General features: G+C 35.6%; 1 protein-coding gene across 2 annotated transcripts in view; it reads left to right on the top strand.

Moving 5' to 3' along the window:
- The window catches only part of SLC4A10 (solute carrier family 4 member 10), a gene marked incomplete at both ends in the record, with an annotated part of 153,269 nt that overhangs the window by 119,888 nt on the left and 10,624 nt on the right, over positions 1 to 22,757 (top strand). For both annotated transcript variants that reach the window (XM_079539328.1, XM_079539327.1), the window contains 10 exons: positions 13 to 113; positions 1,461 to 1,635; positions 1,889 to 2,022; positions 2,509 to 2,754; positions 14,352 to 14,457; positions 17,374 to 17,535; positions 17,778 to 17,891; positions 18,273 to 18,434; positions 20,624 to 20,875; positions 22,149 to 22,217. In XM_079539328.1, the coding sequence (XP_079395454.1) occupies positions 13 to 113; positions 1,461 to 1,635; positions 1,889 to 2,022; positions 2,509 to 2,754; positions 14,352 to 14,457; positions 17,374 to 17,535; positions 17,778 to 17,891; positions 18,273 to 18,434; positions 20,624 to 20,875; positions 22,149 to 22,217 (1,521 nt within the window). The remainder of the gene's footprint in view (positions 1 to 12; positions 114 to 1,460; positions 1,636 to 1,888; positions 2,023 to 2,508; positions 2,755 to 14,351; positions 14,458 to 17,373; positions 17,536 to 17,777; positions 17,892 to 18,272; positions 18,435 to 20,623; positions 20,876 to 22,148; positions 22,218 to 22,757) is intronic.

The following is a 22,757-nucleotide window of genomic DNA, read 5'->3' on the forward strand; positions in this document are numbered from 1 at the left end:
TCTTCCTGATAGGAAAAACGTAAGATTCCAGGAGTACCAAATGGGACTGCAGCTCATGGGGAACCGGAACATCCTGGAGGACACTCTGGACCAGAATTGCAACGCACTGGAAAGTTAGTGAAAACATATTCAGAATCATAAGTGTCCCAGATGTTGCCCTTTCAGAAGAACAATAATGGTCTGGCTTTATTGTAAATGACCAGTTTGGCACATCATCTTTTTCAGGCCTTAATCCTCATTTGCATACTATAAAGCTGAAAAGGATAGTACTTCTGAATTTCTTCAGAAAAGAAGAGGGCGAAAAAAATTGAGTATTCACAATATAATTACAGAAATCTCCTTACTCTATTATTTATAGAGGTCAGATCACTATTGAACTCAATTAACATTATTTTCTATTTTTGTATGAAGAAAAAGTTGGTAACAGGCTTGTCACATATTACGAATTCTAACAGATATTTTATTGTTGAAGTTACCATGTTGTGAAGCTCCATCATTTCTTTTTTTGCCTCAGTAAGCCATGATATGCCCTGGTACAAGAGGCTGTGATTACTGTGGTGGCTGCAGCATACGTGCATCTGAAGGAAGGATTTGTCCCAAATAAGACAATACATACATTCTTAATATATTGTGAAGTAAGCCCACAAGCAGTCAGTGTCTGCCTTAGTGCAGTATTATCATGCTGGTAGCTGTGTGCCAGGCAATTTTGTTACTTTGCTGCCTCTTGATAATTAACTATTATTCCTGTGTTGCTGTTCGTAGTGTAGTAGAAGTCGGTAATGGCCAGCCAGTCTGTAAATTTTACTTTTGCTGATGAACCTGGTGTTGGTTGCTTGAAGGATCATTTATGTTTAGAAGGTGGTAGCGCTGTCTCCTCTACCTCAGAGCTGTCTGGTACATCAGATACTTTGAGAAAAAGAGCGCTGTGGGACGTTTGCTGTAACTTAATTATGTATTGTAAAGGAATGCCTGATTCTAAGTTTTTTATTATATTTAGCGTAATGTAAATGACAAGATATGAGTTCTTGTCCATGAAAATTTCTAGCCTTGATTTCATCTTATTATCAGTTGTATTTAGGAAGAGTTTTGCAAGGAATATGATGTGCTCTATATATGGGAATGTAGGCAAGCGTGCAGTATAATAGCTTCCTGATAAAACAAAAAGAATTATTTCACAAAAATACTGGGGCTTTATGCATGGGAGCTAACAACTGTTCAAAAGTTTTGGGCCTGTGTGATGAGGTTTTTAAATAAGAAACATGAAAATTCTTTTGTTTTAAAACAATTTTCTGATTAAGGTTATCAGGACAGAGTTCCCAGAAACTTTATTCTGTGGAAGGATGAATTATAAGGGTATGTTTCATTTGATTAAGGAAGAGTAGCTTCTCTGCAGCTACTAAGGAATACTGTGGAAGAAAGTTCAGTAAGCATTCTTCATAAATTTTCTCTTTTATTTTTAGATTTTTTGGTGGATTGATTTTAGATATAAAAAGAAAGGCTCCATTCTTCTGGAGTGACTTCAGGGATGCTCTCAGCCTACAATGTCTGGCATCATTTTTGTTTCTCTACTGTGCTTGCATGTCTCCTGTCATCACATTCGGTGGTCTACTGGGAGAAGCTACTGAAGGTCGTATAGTATGTGTTAAATCTGAATTCTTTAAAACAAACTTACGTTGCTAGATTCATGGTTAGCATTTATTTTTTTTACTGTTCCAAGCGGACAAATATATATTAAAATCTATTTTTATGTCTTATATATTTATTTTATATTTAAAATATATATTTAAAATATATTTGTTTCATTATTTAGATGTCTACAAATCATTATGTTGCAAAAAAGAACCAGTTGGAAAATTTATACACACTTCTCTCTCTGTTTCATATTCAGAGTGCGATAGAATCGTTGTTTGGAGCGTCCATGACTGGAATTGCCTACTCTCTCTTTGGTGGACAGCCTCTCACTATACTTGGCAGTACAGGACCAGTTCTAGTGTTTGAGAAGATTTTATTCAAATTTTGCAAGTAAGTGACGTAGAACTATATAAAATTTCTAACATATTATAAGATGTAGTAGTTTGCCAGTGACATTTATAGAATCTTCCTAAGCAAGGTTAAGACTTACTTCATTGATTTATTTATGTACCAACTGATGTTTGAGGTGAGTGAGATCTGGTATGCATAACTACTGAAGTCTTGTTAGGTGAAATTAAAAACATTGAACAATGAATTCCAGCATCTGCAAATAAGATCAGGGGATTGTTTTCAAGTGAACTGCTTAGTCTGAAAATTGTTTTGACTGAAACAAGTGAATTGTTGATCATGCAGGAAAATTGAAGAGTTGATTCTACTTTTTGCCTCCCTCCCTGCTTCTTACCCTCTTTCTGAAGAGCTAAACTGTTCCCAAAATTGCTAATTCTTATACAAAACCTATTTTGGAGTTGCTTCTTCATCTAGGAAACTGTGGCTGGACAAATGATTAACTGTATTGTTTGTTTATTTTTTCTTTAGAGAGTATGGGTTATCATACCTTTCCCTGAGAGCTAGCATTGGTCTGTGGACTGCAATCCTGTGCATCATCCTTGTTGCAACTGATGCAAGCTCCCTGGTCTGTTACATTACCCGGTTTACTGAAGAAGCTTTTGCTTCTCTTATCTGCATAATTTTCATTTATGAGGCCTTAGAGAAGCTATTTCATCTCAGTGAGACATATCCAATCAACATGCATAATGATTTGGACCTGCTGACTAAGTACTCGTAAGTACCATCTCTTAACACTGTTTATTGTTGTTGTTGTTCTTTTGTTTTTTTGTTTGTTTGTTTGTTTGTTTTTGTTTTTTTGGTTTTTTTTTTTTCCATAAATGGTGAAATCTTTGAAAGGAATGCAACTAGTGAGCAGCAGGATAAGTTTTCAATTGTTGTGAACATGTGGGAGCTGTTGAATTAGGCATGATTCTGGCATATAGAAGTAGTATTTACTGGAGATGTGTACTGTAATATAAGTTAAAAAAAAAATTGGAATTTTGGAAAGCTATTCAAATGAAACCTGGAAATCATTTAATAATAATAATTTAAAAATCAGCTTTAGTTTTTTATTCACGTTTTTATTTAATCAGGTGCAACTCAATGGCCTCTTATTATAACATAGTATTGGTGCTTTATAATATTTTATATCATACTTCTGTCATTTTTTTTTTCCAAATTGAAATATTGACCTATCTAAAAATTTGATGTGACTCCTTCATTTTAATCCAAATGGCAGTAACTCCGTGAGAACTCAGTGAGTGGATTCAGAATTGTTAGGTGCCTCTCTGCAGTGCTTTTATCATAATCAATTTGTTCTTAATTACAAGATTTTAACAGGACTACATTTGTATAGCTTGACAGTGGAAGTTTTATAGGCCTTTTTGAATATAGGGTATTATCATTGGGGAATAGAAAAATAATTGCTTTAATTGATATAGTTTCATTTTGAAGTAAAAATTCAGGATTATTTCTGTAATATCAGAAGTGTTGGTAAAGAACAAGATCCTAGTTGAGCTTGAGGCCAATTAAATGTGGTCACCTCGACAAATCAAATGTCATTGAAAAGCATTTTCAGAGAAGATTCACCTTCAGGAATATCTTTATTTCACTGAACCCTTTTGAACACTCTGCATGTACAGAGTGGAACTCCTAAAAACAATGCTTGAAGAGAAAAAATATTTGAATTTTGTGTATGCTATCATCACTGGTAAAATAGATAATAAAACCTGAATCCAAATGTGCAGTAAGTACCTTAATAAATGGAACAGACTGAAATATTTTAACAGCAGTTCTGCTGTGATGTGTTCTGCTGTGTCGAAAAAGTAGTACTGGTCTCTAACAGCTTGACTGGTAGATAAAGTAATATTAATTTGAAGAGAAAGCAATAAGCATCACAAGCATGCACACAGTTGAAGTTATATCCCGATATCAGTTAACAGCACTTAACTTCTATGATGTTCATACTTTTACTCTAAAGAGCCTTATATAGTACAGTGTTTGTGGTTTTTTTTTTCCTGTACCACTTCGAAGTAGTCATGGCAGAGGGAAACGGGATATGATGTTCTCACTGTGTTTTTGACAAGCTGAAATACTTACAGTATAGACACAAATTTATTCAGAAACCACTTAGCAGGCAGAGCTAAGTTATTAAAATACGTAATGAAATATGTAATGAAAAAAATAAATGAAATAGGGATATGGATCCCTAGTTAGTTAGATTTGTTTAGGTGTGAATCTATCTGAGATTACAGAGACAAATTCAAAGTTTTGCTTTGCAGTGCAGTGATAGGTATCTCCATATTTTATGATAAAGTTTTATTGTTCTCCTCCTTACATTTACAAATTAATATTTGTTTTTATTTAAAATGCCTTTCATTGATCAGAATCCAGCAAATTGCTTCCGTGATACATTTTGTATGGGCAGTGATTATCTAACTCCTGCTGTGATTTTTTCACTTTTTAAAATAATATGCTGGGTGCAAAAGACCCAAACTAAGTTAAGTAATTAAAAGTCTAATTAACAAAAAATAATAAATTTTGCATTAAGTTACCTTTCAACTTTTTCATTCAGGTAGCAAAATTAGTTTTCTCAAATGTTGCAGAAAACCCACAGAGTTTGAAATTTTGCCTGTTAGTAAGTATGAATATAAAAGCATGACAATTTTTAAAAATCAGCAGTTTGGAATATGACTTCAAAATAACATTGAAGGAAAAAAAAAAAAAAACAGTCGGTCTAGCAATTCAGGGAGTCAGCACTGTATTTCAAGTATGTAATAGGGATGTTTCTCCTAAGCTTCAGAGCTATGTACCTTCAACTTTCATCTTTCTGAGTAAGCATTTGTAATTCATTTGCTTCCAAGTAAATAGAAACACTTCCTTGTTTCTATCTTCGTGCTTTCTTCCAAGGAAAAGCCTCTCCCTTCCTTCTATATTCTAAAGACCAATTGTTTTCTGTTAATAATCTGGTTCCTTCAGCTTGCTTTCTCATGGTCAGGAGGAGTTTGAGAGATTGATTTTTTTTTTTTTTTCTCTTTTCAACATCTCTGGTGTGTGTTTTCATCTGACACTATTCTCCTCCATCCCACCAGCTTACCAGTAAAAATGATTATGGAAAGTTACTGTTGCTGTTTGGTTCCTTCTGCACAGACAGCCTGGTACAGCTTTTGCTACCCTGATTAAAATATCTGTATGTGTCTTAATCAGTTCTTGAAAGATCAGAAAATGAGTATGTTCAAAAACTTACTTGAAATAAAAAATTCATTTTTGTGTACTTGAAGTGAGGATATTACTTCCACAAGAAATGAGAAGCTTTTTTTTTTTCTTCTGCAGTGTATGACTCCAAATCTTCTATTTATTGTTTAAATGGGTAACAAGCTTGGTCTGAAACTGGTTCTGTCCTTAAAGAACCAGCATACTCTGTTACAGAAGCTAATTAATATCTGCTGTTTGCTAATTAAAACAGCTGTTTGCATTTTTTTTTGTTTAATCATTGGGGATTTTAAAGACAAGTTTTTAATTGTTAGTGAAGCCTTGGCAGTTCTTTAATTAGCAATGGGCTAACTTCAAAAGGTTCATTTCTCTTTGGATGTTTTGCCAAAGCTTACGCAAAAAATACTTCTTGGATCTGCAATTCTGTGCTAAAAAAAAACTTAGGTTATACAATAAAATTTCTGTTTTCTGTATTCTCCTTGTTGTCTACTTGAATAAAAAAGAAGATAAATAGGTTAGGGTAATTTGAAGCTCATCTGTGTAAGTTGTGAGCTCACCCTCCTCTCTTACCCCATAGGCCTTCTAAAGATGTTCTGATGTCTGTAGTCAGTGTGCAATCCCAGTATTGCTGCCTTTGCTGTGGTGAAGAAATGAATTTGACTTAAGAAAAAATCATTGGCATACTATTAGTATTGTCCTTTGGAGTACTAAAAAGACAAAGAATAATAATTTAAAATGATATTTTATTTCAAACAATTGTGTAACCATATTTCAAGTGAGAAAGATGTATTTTTGGTGGGTTTGTCTTCTGTTATCACAGAAATGTAGGGGCTGGGAGGCACCTCCAGAGATCATCTAGCCCAACCCACCTGTCAAATCAGGCCCCCCGGGTCTTGAATATCTCCAGAGAAGGAGAACCCAGAGAACCTCTCTGGGCACCTATTCCAGTGCTCTGTCACACTTACTGTGAAGAAGTTCCTTCAAATATCGACGCAGAACTTTCTATGCTCCGGCTTATGGCTGTTTCCCCTTGTCCTGTCCCCACATGCAGCTGAAAAGAGGAAGGCTGCGACTGTTTGACTCCACACTTAAGTAACATATAGACATTAAAGGGCAACTTATTTTATTTTTACTCTATTGCAGGAGTTTTATATAAACAACTGTACTACATGTATTTCTACTTATATTTAAGAACCAGCAGTGTGCTCTTGCAGCCCTGCTGAGCACCTCAGGCTGCATCAAAAAAGGTATGGCCAGCAGGGAAAGAGAAGTGATTGTCCCCCTCTACTCTCATGAGACCCTTTTTGGAGTACATCCAGCCCTGGAGCCCCCAGCACAGGAAAGATGTGGAGCTGTTAGAGTGGGTTCAGAGGAGGGCTGCAAAGGTGATCAGAGGGCTGGAGTACCTCTCGTACAAAGATGTGTTGAGAGAGCTGGGCTTGTTCAGCCTGATGAAGAGAAGGCTCCCAGGAGCATCCCACTGCTGCCTTCCAGTACTTAAAAGGAGCTTATAATCAGGAGAGAGACCAACTTTTTGCGTAGTCTGATAGTGATAGGACAAGGGGGAATGGCTTTAAACTGAAAGAGGGGAGATGTAGGTTAGAATTTAGAGGGAAATAGTGAGGCAGTGACATAAGCTGCCCAGAAAAGCTGTGGGTGCCCAATCCCTGGAGGTGCTGAAGGCCATGTTGGATGGGCCCTGAGCAGCCAGAGTTGGTGGGTGACAACCTTGTCCACTGCACGGGGTTAGAACTATGTGGTCTTTAGTGTCCCTTCTCAGCCAAGCCATTCTATGATACATGTTTGAGTTTGTTACAGAATTCTATCTCAAAAAGATACCTGTTGTTTCATGGTCGGATTACCACAGAACTAGTTCTAACACACTTATTTGCTTTATTATACTTTTTTGTTACTTTGTGTTAAAATGTTGGCCGTGATATTCAAGTGTTCTTTCTGGAAAATCTAATTTTTGTTCATTTATTTATTTTTTGAACACAGTCTTTAGGATATAGATAATTAAGCATTTTAAAAGTAAATCAGAAGGAGAAGGCAATGTGATTTTAAGCATGCTGCTGTGGTACATTTTTTTTCTTTTTAAAACACATAGTTTTGAAGGAATTTAAATACATATTTCTGTATGAAATGCACATGCTTTTTGATCTGGATTTTCTCTTCCTTTTTTCTCTTGCTTTCTCTGTGACCTTTTTGTATTTGTCATGCCATTAGCATTTGTAGGTTGGCATAGCAACTCTTTTATTTCTGCACTTTCCTCCTCCTGCTTTTTCCTACTTCTGCAGCAAACGTATCTCCAGTTAGTGAATTCAGTCTGGAACACTAATGCACATCAGTTTTAATGTGTACTTAAAATGTTAGGATATCACATTTTACTAGGAAAGGAGACCCCCTACAATTGTGTGGTTTGAAGATCTTGGATGAAAGGAAAAGGATTTAGAAAAGAAATCTAGTGCTCTCTAAAGGGCAAGCATGTTATGGTGGTTGTCTTTGAATACGAAAGATAAATTATTTCTCTAGCTGAAGTTGCTTAGACCTTGGGACTTCATATATCTTCTACTTTTTTATTAATTTTTTTTTTTTTTTCCACAGGGATAAATTCGTGTTATTTTAATAGTTCTTTACCAGAAGTTACTCAATTATTAACAGATTACATTGAATAATTTTAAAGTGATTTTTTTTGGCATAGTAATATGCATATTACAATCTGTCTTGGTATTGACATGCACTTAAGAATTAGGAGTAGAAAATCCCATTCTTATGTAATGAAGGAGCCAAGATCACGTCAATCTCAATATTTTTTGCAGGCTACAGAAACCATTGCTTCTAGAAGTCATTGTGAAGATTAGCTTTGTGCATTCCACTCTTTGCACAAACAAGTTTTAAATAATTAATTATATGTTTGCAGCTTAATTTGCATCCTGTAATAATGCATTTACACTGTTATTTTGTATCTGTCTTCCTTAAGTTGCAGCTGGAATGCATGGTTAGTGATTCTAAGAACAGAATTTCTCATTAAGATCCCCAGTGTATAATGGAATTCCACTTTATGTAATGATTTCTTTGAACTCAGATATGAATATAGATTTTCTTCATCTATTCTCTATAGATATTTTTCCCCTCAAGGTTAAGTAACTGTGCTATATACCCAGTTTCTTTCCCTGAGAGTCATAGAGTAGAATTACAGAATGGCTTGGGTTGTAAGAGACTTCAAAGATCTAGTTCCAGCCCTGCTATCACAGGCAGGGTTGCCAACCAGTGTCAGGCATCAGATTAGGTTGCCCACAGCCCCATCCAACCTTACCCTTGAGCAGTTCAAAGGATGGGGCATTCCCAGCTTCTCTGGGCAACCTGTTCCAGCACCTCACTTCAATGAAAAATTTTCCCTGATGTGTTTGCTAAATCTCTCTTTTCATTTCTTCACTGTCCTATTACTATCTACCCATGTAAAAAGTTGATTTATCTGCTGTTTGCAACCTTCCACTACTAAAACGGAGCTAATAATGAGTCTCCTTAGAGCCTTCTCTTTTCCATGCTGAAGAAGCCTGGCCTGTCTTTGTAGGAAAGATGATGCTTCAGCCCTCCGATCATCTTTGTGGCTCTTCTCTGGACCCATTCTAAAAGGTCCACACATTTATTTAATTTTTTTGTGTGTGCTGGGGATCCAGGCACACACACTGTACTCCAGATGGGATCTATAGAATATCCCTCTTATTCCTAGAGCCATTCAACTGCCGTCAAGTTTAACTGCTGGTTCTATCTTTTTTTTTTCTTGGCAAGCCTTGGAATCCAGAAATTTATTTATTTATTGCATTTATTCCAGGACTTACCTATTTCTGTTCAAATCCAACTAACTCACTTTATTTTATTTCTCTATTAAGCTCAGTAAATGCTTCATTCTTTCCTATTATCTATCCCCTCTGCTTTGGAATAGAATCTCTTTGTTAAGCAATTCTCCACAACAAATAACTTCTCTGCACAATGTAGTCTTAATCTAGAAAAGTTTACATGCAATCCTTGTATAGTTTTGTTAGAGTACATTTATTTATATTGGTACACTATGCTTGAACAATCAAAAATTAAGCTGATCACATAATGTGTATCTCTTTAGGTATTCATTGATTTTTATTGTTATTTTTCCTCACTGTGGAAATGGGGTGAGATTACAACTTGGAATTACTAATGAATGAAAGCTTTCAAATGAAATTTCAAAACAAGAAACATCCCACATAATAACACTGATTTTCTTCCTGATAAAGTCTATGCGTAGCATAATATTTTTACAAATGTATAGACTGCACTCTGTACCAGGCAGGTAATAGAGCAGCCTTTATGAGAGACAAGGTTGGCTAACAAAACTACAGTATGATTATAAATCTGTTTTCTAGACTTTCCACTTGGTGGGACAATCTTCTTCTTACACAATTCAAAGAAACCTAATTCTTTGTGATTTCTTCACTGTAACATCAGATGTCTGATGTAGATACATGTTTTTATTTGTGTGTATGAAGTGATGTGGAGTTACCTAGATACTTTTATAGGCTTCTCTGTTTTCCTCTTCAATTTCCCCAACTAAATTCTATGTACTTCAAAATTTATAGAATATACTTGAATGTCTACTCATGTTTGTGATTGCCAGAGACAGGCTACTTAACTTACTGACTCAATAGTCTAAATCAGGATGGCAGATCTCATTAATAAATGAAGAAAATAATTTCATCTTGCCCTGACAGCTGTGCTTTGAAAGGATTTCATGATACTGAGAATAGAAATTAACTGACAAGACCATTTCCAATCAGTATTAATTATTTTTCTTCCAGTCTCTCCTCCACTGAGACTTTAGTTTCATCATTATGAATGCTGACATGAGAAGGAATATGGTGAATACAATGTCATGGATATACAGGTGTTGTACATATGGGGCAGCAGGGTATATGAGTGTGATGCTGTTGTTGTCACTTTCATGTAGCAGATGTTAGACAAACAGAAGGACTCTTCAGTGCTCATAAGGCTCACATGAAAATAGTATGTATTTGGAGACAACATAAACATGCATGGCATTATAATACTGATGGGCTTGTCTTCAGACTTGTAAATGCAGTGTTAGCAAGCCTGATGTGCATGTTCCAGTAGTTTGCTTTTAAAATGAAATTAGTGATTTATCTAACGTTTCTTACTGTGTTCTTATTCTGTCTGTTATGTGATTAATGCACAGTGTATTTGTAGAGCATAGTCTGTTTCTTAGGATAAAATCTTCCTACCCGTTACCAAATATGTGTTCTGATATTCAATGAGACACATTATTTAAACAAGCACATTTTGTAACTTATTTGTCATACTTGCCTGCTTTTTTTATAATATAAATATTCATATCAAGCAAATCTCATTATCTTTCTGAAGCGAGCTCAAAAATTTTTTTTCCTCTTCTAGGAAGGGGAAATGGTACATTAGCTAATTGCAAAGAAAGTGCAGTTGCATCTTTTATAGACCAAAGTCTTATCTAGTATTAATATGTGTAGCTTATAGTATGCACATGCTGGAAAAATAGGATCTCTCTAAATTGAGCCTTGCAACTTGAATAAAATTGCTACTAGTTAGTGCTTCCCAGCCTTAAAAACAAAATACTATAAATTGACAGTTGCATGGGAATGATTGAGTCTTCCAAATGAGCTGCACCAGTTGAGCGTTTTTTTATTTACTCAGATATACACTGTGCAGGACACTTGTTTGAACATTTGATATTGTCTGTGGTGGCAGCAGAATGAGCAAGCAACATGCTGCACTGTGTGGGGAGGAGGATGCGCATGGTGGGCTTAGGAGCTTCATTAACACATGGAGAAGAGAGCTTGAAGAATTGGGATGAGAGGTGGAAATGAGAGGGATTTTCACACCACACCTATGTTAATTTCAATCAAGTAAACAGGCCTAGGGAGCAAGTTTTTTTGTTCTGCATTAAACAGTCAGAATTGAGTGGTTTTATTCCAGAATCTTTTATCTGACTACTTGTTGAGTAACAATGATGTGTACATTTTATTGCTGATCTGCAAAAGAGAGAAGAACTTTTAATATAAAATAATAGGTTTATGATCTGCTAACCTGTATTAGTCATATAGGCCATCTTTTGGGTGCTAATATTGATAGTATTAACTATTTCTTTTAGGGAACAGTGAAGAGCACTTCTAGTTATCTGAGATGACCTGAAGCCTCTGTTGTCAAATCCTATCTCTGCTCTTTGATAACAGACCAAGATGTTGAAAATTTTGTGTATAGTGAAGTTACAGTGGCTGCCTCAAGTTAATAATAAATAAATAAATAGCAGATTGAGACTTAAGAAACAAGTTCAGACAGTTTAGCTTAAGTCCTTGTCATCCCCATCCTGATTTGCTTGAGCACCTTAGAAGATGTAGACAGTAAAGACTCCTTACCCTGCTTATTTTTCCATCTAGCAGCTTAGGGCCATTATAATTCATTTAAGGCCAGAATCATTCCCTATCTTTTACCATAGCAAAGGTGATTACTGACTCCTTATCACTAAACAGCATGGAAATGTTTTGTATGGTTCCTGCTCTATTTGAACCTGAACCTGTTGCTTAGAAAATGTGTCTATAGCTTTATGTATAGTCTCTTTTCCATATTGCTAAAGATCTATAGTTGGCAATTGTTCAGCACTTTGAGCAGTTTTACAAGGATTTAAGTACACTGGAACCTTCAAAAGGCAATACATATTTACTCGTCAGCCTTCTGAATAACAAGGTATCAAAAAATAGAAATATGTGTTTGTAGTTAACAATTCAGTATATTTTTCTCCTGAGAGCTGACCTCTCCATTAGAGTAAAAAAAAGAAATTTAGACTTTTGAAAGCCTTACTTTTCTGGTATGAGTTTCTTTTCGTAGGTCAGTTGTTTTGGGAAATATTAATCATTACAGAATTATATCTGTTATGAAATGTCACATTTTGGTAGTTACTTTTTATGTTCTGGAACTCCAGTTATATTTTCTGATTTGGACAGGAATTGTTTCCCATTTCTATAATGCTAAGCAATGGTCTACTCTGATTTTAATTTTACCTCTTTCAATAAAAAGTGGGATCTTTACAATTAGAATGTAATTCTTCATCCATTCCTTGGCAATATCTAGATTCAAGGTAAAGTTTTTGGTCATCATGGGCAGAGTTTGCTCAAGCTACTGTACTTGATGATGAATGAACTGCTGCTGGTAAATGCCCATGAAACTTGGTATAGGCCAGACTTGAAAGCTCTAAAGAAGGAAAGTGGTACTGATTTAGCAATAAGCAGGAGGATGATCTCATCTGAAGTTGAATTACTTGAGCTGTTTTGAACTATACCTTCAATTGTGAGACTTATCTAAATGTAAATTTGCAGTTTGCAGCAAGTATAGCTATACCATATAGTGTTGGTGACATTCACAGTCTTACCTTCTAGTGAGGAAGAAGTGACTGTGATTGAGCAGCCCACATTACCTTGGCCTACTGTGATCAGACCTCAATGGACCATTGCCCAGCGTCTGGCCACTCTGCGATCAGCAATGGGCGTCAGGGGCAGGGAGCTCCTGTGTTCACAAGAAACAATAGTAACCTGAAATAGCCACACTTGTATTGTTGCATGAACATCAAATACTCTCTTGTAATAACATAGACGTACCGTTTATTGACTTATTATGCTACCTTAGCTCACTGCTAGTTATGCACTTCATTTAACCTATTTTGTAATATTTAAAACTATGCATTGAACACATATTTATTATGCCCTTGGGGCCTGATCCAAAGCACTTTGTCTGTTTGAAAAAATCCAGTCTACTGCAGTGGCTTTTGGCTCAGGCCCTCTGTTTTTCTGAATGGCATTGCTTTGTTTAATTATTTATTTGCTTTTTGTCCATGGACTGTAAGGGATTTTTCTTTCTTTATAAATAGCTGCATTTAAAATAAAAGCAAGGAACTGCACACAGAAAACCTGCATCTTTCTCTATATAGTTATTAAATGCAGCTATTTTGTCACATGTATAGTATTGTAATGGAAGTACAATAGCACTATTTTGTAGTCAAAATGTAGATGACAGAATTCTACGTATAGAAAATATTACAAGTTTATATAGGAATCGTCATTCTTGTTTTGTGGAAAGATGTCTGCAGAAAAAGGAATGATGGCTTAGCTAAGTGAGAAAAGCGATACTCTGGTGGAAATGGGACACAAATGTGTGCTTAATGATTCTCTGCTATATCATCAGATTTTATCCTTTACCCATTGACTGAGAATCAGGAAAGGATATGCAGTACCTAATTGCACCTGTCATAAGCGAGTTAAAATACTAGCAGAGTAGATAGTACTACAGATTTTTGAAGTAGGATTAATTTAAAGGGAATTGCAAAGCACACTTGACATCTTGGAACCTGCAGAGTATTCTGCATATTTTGAAGTCTCTGTCAAAGGAAAAGCCTCCCTCAGTTCCGTCAGAGGCTTAAAAGACTTAATTTTTTTCTTCAAATTGCCTCTTTGCAGTATTGTCCTCCCACTCTGCCTCTTCATGTTTTGCATGTTAAAATACGCAATTTAAAATGAAAAGCATGCTTTTAACATAGCTGCAGGGAGAGGAAAAACAATAGACACAAGTTCACGGAGCCTTTGGTGCTGGTGATCTTGCAGAGCCCTGGCAGTTGACTGGGCACTTAGTCTGGTCTTAATGATAAGACCCTGCGGTAAAGAAAAAGAAACAGTTTGCTTTTGGGAAGTGTATCAGCCTGGTAGAGGGGAGTGGAATAGGACTGGCACATTGTCAGTGTTCAAAAGCTGCACTCAGAAACATCAGAATAGGAGGAAAGTAGGTGGAAAACATGCTATGGACAGTAGTTTAAATACATTAAACATGTTACATACTATATATGCATATGCACCTCACAGCAACTTTTACTCCTGTAATAGCACTAGCTGCTGAACTCCAAACTGCTTCAGAGCATGCGTTTACTGAATTCATTTAAACTAAAATTACATGGCAAAGTAGAGCGCAATTCTAATATATCATAATGTTGATAATTTGGATCCATTTGGTATGTCTTTTGTTACTAAGGAAAATATACTATTTTGTCATTTCAGATGCAATTGTGTGGAACCAGAGCATCCTAGCAATAAAACCTTACGATACTGGCAGGACTACAATATATCTGCATCTGATGTGCCATGGGGGAACCTAACTGTGTCAGTAAGTGAAATACTGGGACTTAGTGAGTAAGGGTGTAAGCATGAATGATTCAATCTGTCCTTAATACAGTATATAAATAGAAAAAGTACTGTTTTTTCTGATCCTATTTGTTCAAAGTGTATAATATACTTAACTGAAAAGAGGTTAACTTAGACTTTGTAGAATTATCTTTTTTTGTACACATTTTCCTAGATTGTTATGCAGTCTTTGGTAGTACATGTTAAAGCAAGTATGCTCATTCTGTGCCCTGCTTTAGAAACTCCTTGACATGCTAGCACAAGAGTTTGACTGAGATTAAGTCTAAACATGTCAAATGATAATGGGTTTGTCCTAAATTCTGCCAGATGGCGAAACCGAAGTTCTCTTGTGTAGAAAGACTTTAGGAGTATTTACTTCCCCAAAAACATTCTTCCAGCTGTTCATGCTATGAAGGAGAGGAAGGGGAGCCATTTTGCAGTGTTCTTGTTCAGTGGCCACATTTTTCTCTTATCTAGGCCCTGAGTGTTACATATATCATTTCTATGTGAATTAGTTCCCTGAGTGGAAAGACAGGAATAAGCTAAAGACAGGTTGTTCACACAGATACGTTATTTCTAAATTGTATAAATTGTACCATTTTCTATATTTAAAGGATTTACTAGTAAGGATTTTCATTCATTAAAGTAACCTTCTCAATTTGATTAAAATGTCATATTGAGGTCTGGCTACCAGTTTTTCTCACAAAGATAGCACTTCATTCTAAAGCCAAGGAGATGTTAGAACTAAAAGTTATTTCTATCTCAAAAAACAAACAAACAAAAAACAACAAAAAAACCCAACCTTGTTGTAAGCATAATCAAATGAAGTGCTTAAAACCCAATCCAGTCAATCACCTCCAGCACTTTTTCTTTCTAAGGCAAAAATGCAGAAGAACTGCTGTCATGGTGCATGGTGCATGGAAGACTGCATGTCTTCCTTTCATGAGTTAAGCAAGAGCTGCTTTCCATGACTGTTATGCTTTAATAGAAAGGGCTGCTCCTCAACTCTGTTGGTGTGGCAACAAGCGAGGAGAAATTTGAGAACTGCTGGCCTGAGGAATTCCAGCAAACCAGAATGAATATTCCCAAAACTGCAGCACACTCAAATAGCATCTGTGCAGGGGCAGACTCCTCCTCTCACTTTCTCAGATCTCTGACAGTGTTTTTCAGAGTACATTTGCAGCTGAAGAGATTTAAAATAACAGATTTTGTTTTAAATATAAATGTAAAAGACCAGCTGCATTATATAAAGCCCTTTAAAACTTCTCAAAAGCTTATTACCAAAACTTGAGTTTAAATGGGTAGCAGTGTAACTACCCATGAATTTCTACAGTTGTCAAATAAATACCCATTTTTTTTCATACTTTCTTATGTTTGCTTCTGTTGCATCCTCAGGAAACTTCAATTCTCTAGAAAATTGAAATGCAGTAAAAGATTAGACTTAGTTATCTTTAAAAATTTGGTCAGCCTCTCTGTGTATTCTGAAGATTAATTTTTCTTGTTTCTTTTCTCAGATTTATAAGTTCTGAGTTTCTGATTACATAAATTGGCCATGAAGGACAAATATCTTCTCTTAAAAAAACATAGGAAGACCGATTATTTATTTATTTATTTATTTATTTTTTAAATTGTGTTTTTTTTGTTTGTTTGTTTTGCTTTCTACAATCTAGGACAAAGCAAGCATGAAAAGAGTTCTTATTCTAATGGTGACAAAGTACTTTTCAGTAGATGGCGTTGATACCTCTTATACAGTGAATTTCATCCCCCCATGTTCTCCCAGCATCAAGTACTAGCTCAGACTTGGACAAGTTCTCTATTTGATTTTCTGATTATTTATATATTTTTTTCCCCAGTTAACACATCTATAACCTATTTCATCAATCAAAACCACATCATGTTTATTTGAGGAGTCCTAGTATAGGTATAGTTTTATCTCAATGCTTTCAAATCTTCAAATAGAAGTGATGGGTTTTTTTCAAGCCAGCCCTTTGCTCATAGACTGTTTCTCATAAAATGGCAAGCCACAGTGACCCAGTATGTTTGGAACAAAAAGATCCTGATCTGGCCAGGATACTGCTGTCTGGAGTTGCTGGATGCTGTGTTTCTTTTTGCTTAATATGTGTGGAGGGGGTTGAGTAAGGAGAAGGAAAGAATTACAAGTCCAGAGCTTGTAGTTCCTATTTTTATAGCTGCTCTCTATTCCTTAGCTTGTCTTCTTGGAAGAAGTGTAACAACTAAGGATACTATTGGAGAATTACTAGAAATGTTTTCTACTGCATGCCTGCATGGTTGATCTTAAATTACATTCAGTAAAGTTAATACAGAGTTTGGATTTTGCTGTGTTTTGCCCGATCGCTTTTTTAAAGCAAAAGGTAATTTGTGGAATGTGCTGCCCTCATGTGGTATTAAAAGTATTGGTCTCGTTTTAAGCTAATACTATACATTCGAAGTAGCTTTTCTATCAACTGCTTGGCCTATGGAGCTAAAACAAAAAGTCATTTTGTGTGGATATATCAGTAGTGGCCTTTCTCTTGTGGTTTTTTTTTTTTTTTCCCAAACTTTCAAATTGGGAAGTTTGGGGCATAAAGTAAATATACATACATGTTCTGTTTTAAATATGTCTAGTTTTATACGAATTATTTATGTTATGTCTTAGTGACTCTATTATCCAATATGGTTAAAAACTGTGATTCTTTTGAGAGTTTGAGGCTTTTCAGCGATACTTTTGAGATTAGATAGAAATGCAAGTAGTCTTAATTTTAGAAGAATGCCTAAAGAAGATTGTAATATTTCTAAATACAGTCTAGTTTACTTGCAACTTAGGAAAGGAATGGGAAAGAAATTACCAGAATAAGCATGGATATTTTTCAGAACAATACTACTTTGTTCTCTCTGATAGGAATGTAAAAAGCTTCATGGAGAATTTGTTGGACGAGCCTGTGGTCACCATGGTCCTTATGTTCCAGATGTCCTTTTCTGGTCTGTCATCTTATTTTTTTCTACAGTAACTCTGTCATCCACACTGAAGCAGTTCAAAACTAGCCGATACTTCCCAACAAAGGTGTGTCACATTGTTTAATTCAGAAGTTGTGGTTAGTTATGTGCAAGAATTAATTGCATTTGTTTTGCAAATTCAGTTTACTGCTGGTAAAGTGGACACTATTATCTGTCCTCTGTTAAAAATTTGAACTAGAATAAATATTTTTTTCTGTAAGCCAAAAATGGAACTCTGAAGAGAAATAAGTTCTAGTAGGTCCTAAACCATGTAAGTGGTGTGGTTAAAATTGTTGTTTCTCCTGATAGGTACGATCTGTTGTCAGCGATTTCGCTGTCTTTCTCACTATTTTGTCCATGGTTTTAATTGACTATGCCATCGGGATCCCATCACCAAAACTTCAAGTTCCAAACGCTTTTAAGGTAATTTGATGATAAGTTGCACAGCCTGATTATTTTGAAAAAAAAAAAGTTAGTGCACTACAGTAATTTTTTAGTAATTTTATCTTGCTTTTATTGTCAGGAAGTACGTGAATTTGTTGTGCTCACTGAGTGCTAAACAACTGCTCTGAATAATGACCTGTGTAACTGACTCTTTCCAAATACACCTGACTCCGCAATATATTATATTACATATACTTTGTCATCTTTATATTATGGGAAGTTTAGCATTTTTCTGTTGTTTCATATAGAGAGATTATTTATTCATTTTAAAGAAAATTGAATGCTAGAAACGTTTTTCTGTGTTATCGCATACATAGTCCTCAGAGTTCTAACTAGCCATGCATGACTTTCTTTTTGTAGCCCACCAGAGATGATCGTGGATGGTTTATTACTCCTTTGGGGCCTAATCCTTGGTGGACAGTGATAGCTGCTGTAATTCCAGCTCTGCTTTGTACTATCCTTATTTTTATGGACCAGCAGATTACAGCTGTCATTATAAATAGAAAAGAGCATAAACTAAAGGTATTCCATCAAATACTTTTCATTGTCATTTTCAATCATGTAGCTTCATCTACTCAAGGATGCTAACTTATTTAATATAGTGCTCCTTTATATTGTTACACTTTTTTCCTGTTTGTCCATGTGGTACCTATGCCCTGTGTCTTTGATCTGTTACCTTAGAAAAGTCTTTGCTCGTATGATTTGGGACAGAGGTTCTGAATCAAAACAGTGTTTTCTTCAATGATTTATTTGTAGTATGATATCAATTCATCTCAAGAGAAAAATCATGAAGTTAATCATTTCCTTAATCACATTGATTGCCTCTTCAGATACTGATAGTGTTGTTCTGCAGAATGGGTTTTTGAAAGACTGGGGGCCATTCTGTAATATGGGATTTTTTTTTGTTTGCTCTTCCTCCTAAATAAAAAGAGAATAAAACTGAACTTTAGAGGCACAATGGGTTCTTCAAACATAGGATAACTCTTTGCTCTGTTCTCTAACACTTCATTTGCCTACAGATGGAGAGAGAAAAAGGGACATCACCCCTCTGAAAAACTGTTGGGCAAAATGTAGCAGCAGGTTTCTGTACATGTATATGCAGCAAGCTTAGGCTTTTTTTTGACATAGTTTTAATAAGCAGGAATCCAATCCCAAGTTGCTTTAGCAAATGCATTTGCAACCTTCACTCTGCACTGCCTCTTCTTGGATGATTGTGACATTTGATATGTTCTTTTTTTGCCCTCTTTGTCAGCCTGGCTCTTCATGTCAATCCATAGCATTGCATGTGGTTAACTTGACAGATGCAGGAATTTGCTGCCAAGCTTTGGAATGTGTTTTTTCAGCACTGGCATCTGGGAGTCAGATGGTCCTCCTGGCTGCCCCCTTGTCTTGCTGCGTTTTAGTTTTGCTGGGGTCTGGTGTAGCATCACCTGTTGCTATGCTTCCTTTTCTTCCCATATGTCAGGTTCCTCAGATCATGTATGAATGTGAGGAAATGCTCTCAGATTCTGTATGCATTAGCAGATACATTCCTTATAAATGTGTCAGAAGGTAAAAAAAGGTGTCTCTCTTAGGATTTAGAATTAGACTCTTTGAGTGCGTTGTGTATGTAACTAATATCTTTGTTTGACACAGCTCTGAGTTTAAGATATGTCTTGGAAATAAGACTTATAAGTGCTTTGAGGGAGTGAGGGAAGGTGGCTAGAGTTGCATTTTAAAAATTTTCTTTATTTTATATGAATTCCCCTTTTCAAATAATGTAAGTAAATAAGATGGCATTTTCATGTGGCTTACATTTTCATAAACCCAGACACTTCCCATTTTAGGAAAAAAAAAAAAAAAAAAAAGGTTGTCTTCAGAAAGAAATGACTTGTTTGCTTCCAGCTCGTTTCCCCCTCTTTTTATATACTTCCCATAGCAAATTCTGCATTTCACTTTTTGGCAGTCGCTGTAGCAAACCTTTCCAAGTTTAGTTTAGTTACTTTTTTTATGTCAAAAGGCATTTGCATGGGTTTGCAGGCAAAGTTATGGTTCAACATATTATTGTTTGCATGAACGTCGCTGCTTCATCAGACCATGACATTGAATTTGTTGCCATATTGCAGAATTTTGTGGAGATAAATCATTACCTGACTTTTTAAAGGAAAAAAACTTGCAGCTAAATAGCATTTCAGGAGCCTTATTAAATCAGAAAATAAATATTCTTTCCAGCTATGCTAAGAAACATTTGTGTGACCAAGTTTGATGCAGTTCATCAGCAATTTTCAAATTTGCAAGGAAAGTTGGCTATGCAAGTGGATGGTCTGCACACTAGCATCCGATGTTATTAAGAGATTTAGTTAAACTGGAAAAATACCTGTATCTTCCATTTTCTTGCTATTAACTCATTTATAAAATTTCTGCTTATTATTGTGGCACAAAATTGTTTTGGACTCATAATACATTCATTTACTGATAACAGGAATGTGACAAACAAAATTGTTTCATGTGAGCTAGCAGGAACTCAGGAAATCCCCTTAGATAACTGGTTTACCACCACTACTGCCCCAGCCTGGATACCGCTTTAGAAGAAAGTGATTTTTTTGCTATAAGTCACAGAATTTTAAATCATCTCTAGGTGTTCATTAGGAATGCCTGCCAGGAGTGCTCTCCTTAATGCAGGTGTCATTTTATATCTTTTTTTTTTTTTTTTTTTTTTCCTTCTTAAACAGAAAGGGTGTGGATACCATCTTGACTTACTCATGGTGGCAGTCATGCTTGGAGTGTGTTCCATTATGGGATTGCCATGGTTTGTTGCAGCCACTGTCCTCTCTATTTCTCATGTGAACAGCTTAAAACTGGAATCAGAGTGTTCTGCTCCAGGGGAACAGCCGAAATTTCTTGGAATCCGGGAGCAAAGAGTCACAGGGCTCATGATTTTTGTACTCATGGGCTCATCTGTCTTTTTGACAAGTATTCTGAAGGTAATTTGGGGGAAATAAGGAAATGCTAAATAATAATGCACTGCACAGAACATTTCACTGTTGTTACTATATTACTTAATGTCTTTTCCAGGCATGTTACTATCATGTTTAGATTCACAATGATAATATAAAATGGAATTCTAATTTTGCATAATGAAACAGCTTTGGACACGTAACATTTGTGTAGCAGAAGCCTTGTAATAAAAGTCTGGTCTTACTGAATTCAAAATAAATTCTACCATTGACCTGTAACGTATCAAGATTTATCTTTTCTCTGTACTTTGGGCTCAAGGCAAATATTATTATGAGCCAGCCTGGCTGAGCTGTATCATTAAGTAAATGTCTTCAAATAATTTTAAAGAATGTTGTGATTACTAGCTAATTTAAAAAATATTTCCACAGTTGCAGGAGACTCTTTGTGGTTAATTACTTGGCATGATCCGAAAAATTATCTCATGCTGTCAGCGTGCCCTATGCAGCTCACCAATGTCCTGAAACTGGATGTCTAGTCACGTGCTTGTAAAATATCAACTTTATTTTTATAATATTTTTAAGAATTGCCAGGCCACAGGGAAATCAGTAAATACTGCCATTGGCTTCAGTAAAATCAGAATTTAGACTTGCACATTGTCACAGTGAAGGGAGTAAGCCTTTAGAACTTGTGCAGTATTTTATTACATACATGTATGTAATAATTAGTGAAAGCAAACTAGACAAATTTTATGCATTAAGTATATAAAAAAGATACTTATGTACGGAAATATTGTGTAACTACACACTTCATACATGAGTGTCTGAATATTTTAAGTGCTCTTTTCCATGCCATTCCATGAAAATCATCCACCATTTTAAAATGCTTACAGTATAGAAATTTTCCATTGGCTATATATGAAATATTATGTGTGTATCATGAACAGGTTTTTGAGGATTATAATTCTACTATTCAGATCCTCTTGAGCAGTCCTTTAAGTAAAATATTTCAGTATGAATCTAACACACACATTTTTCTTGCAGTTCTGTTAATTTTATTAATAGTGAATAAAATATGTTGGCCTCAGTTCTGGCCATGGAAGGAGAATAAAACTACGGAGCCAGATTAGTCTTTTGCTTTATACTCTGAGTATCGTTATTAATTTGTAATTGAGGAATCTGAGTTTACAACCTGTCTGATTAATGCAGGCATATGGCACATTGAATTTCAACTGCTTAGCATTTAATATTTTAAAATTCTATTTAATGTGTTTCCTTTTTTTTTTTTTTTTTTTTGGTGCAGTTTATCCCTATGCCAGTACTTTATGGAGTATTCCTTTACATGGGTGCTTCATCTCTAAAGGGAATTCAGGTAAAATGCATTCAAGGAGTGTGTGCCTGACAGTGCTTTCTATTACATGTGGAGCTAATTTTACTCAATTATTTCATTCTTTTCTATATGATCTTAAAGGAATGTTGCCAGCCTTAAATTCTTGAAAGTGACTCACTTAAAAAGGAGAATGGATTCTCTCTAACTAGGATATTTCCTTTAGGCACTGTGCTCCATATTTTTGTTAGATGCTTATTTCACTGAATCTAAAACCTGAGTAACAAATGTTGGGTTCTCATCCCTCTCCGTCTCCCCTTTCATTTGTTTACCTGCTGCCTTTTCAGCTTCCAGATTAGTGCCTTTGTAATTACATACTTGATCTTGAACTTTGCCTATATGAAGCTTTTGTATAAGTGCCATAAAACTGAGGTATGATTTGGAAGATCTTTCCTCTGCAAATAAATTCCCCAGCTGGTGGAACAGTTTTACTTAATTGCTGCTAAACTTATGGCTTTAGGGCTGTAGGGCAGGCTTAGAGAAAGGGCAGCATTCCTGCAGTGGCCTTAAGTATGAGCTCCTGGT

The sequence above is a fragment of the Tetrao urogallus genome (genome assembly GCF_951394365.1).
Source record: "Tetrao urogallus genome assembly, chromosome: 8".
In the NCBI taxonomy this organism is placed as follows: domain Eukaryota; kingdom Metazoa; phylum Chordata; class Aves; order Galliformes; family Phasianidae; genus Tetrao; species Tetrao urogallus.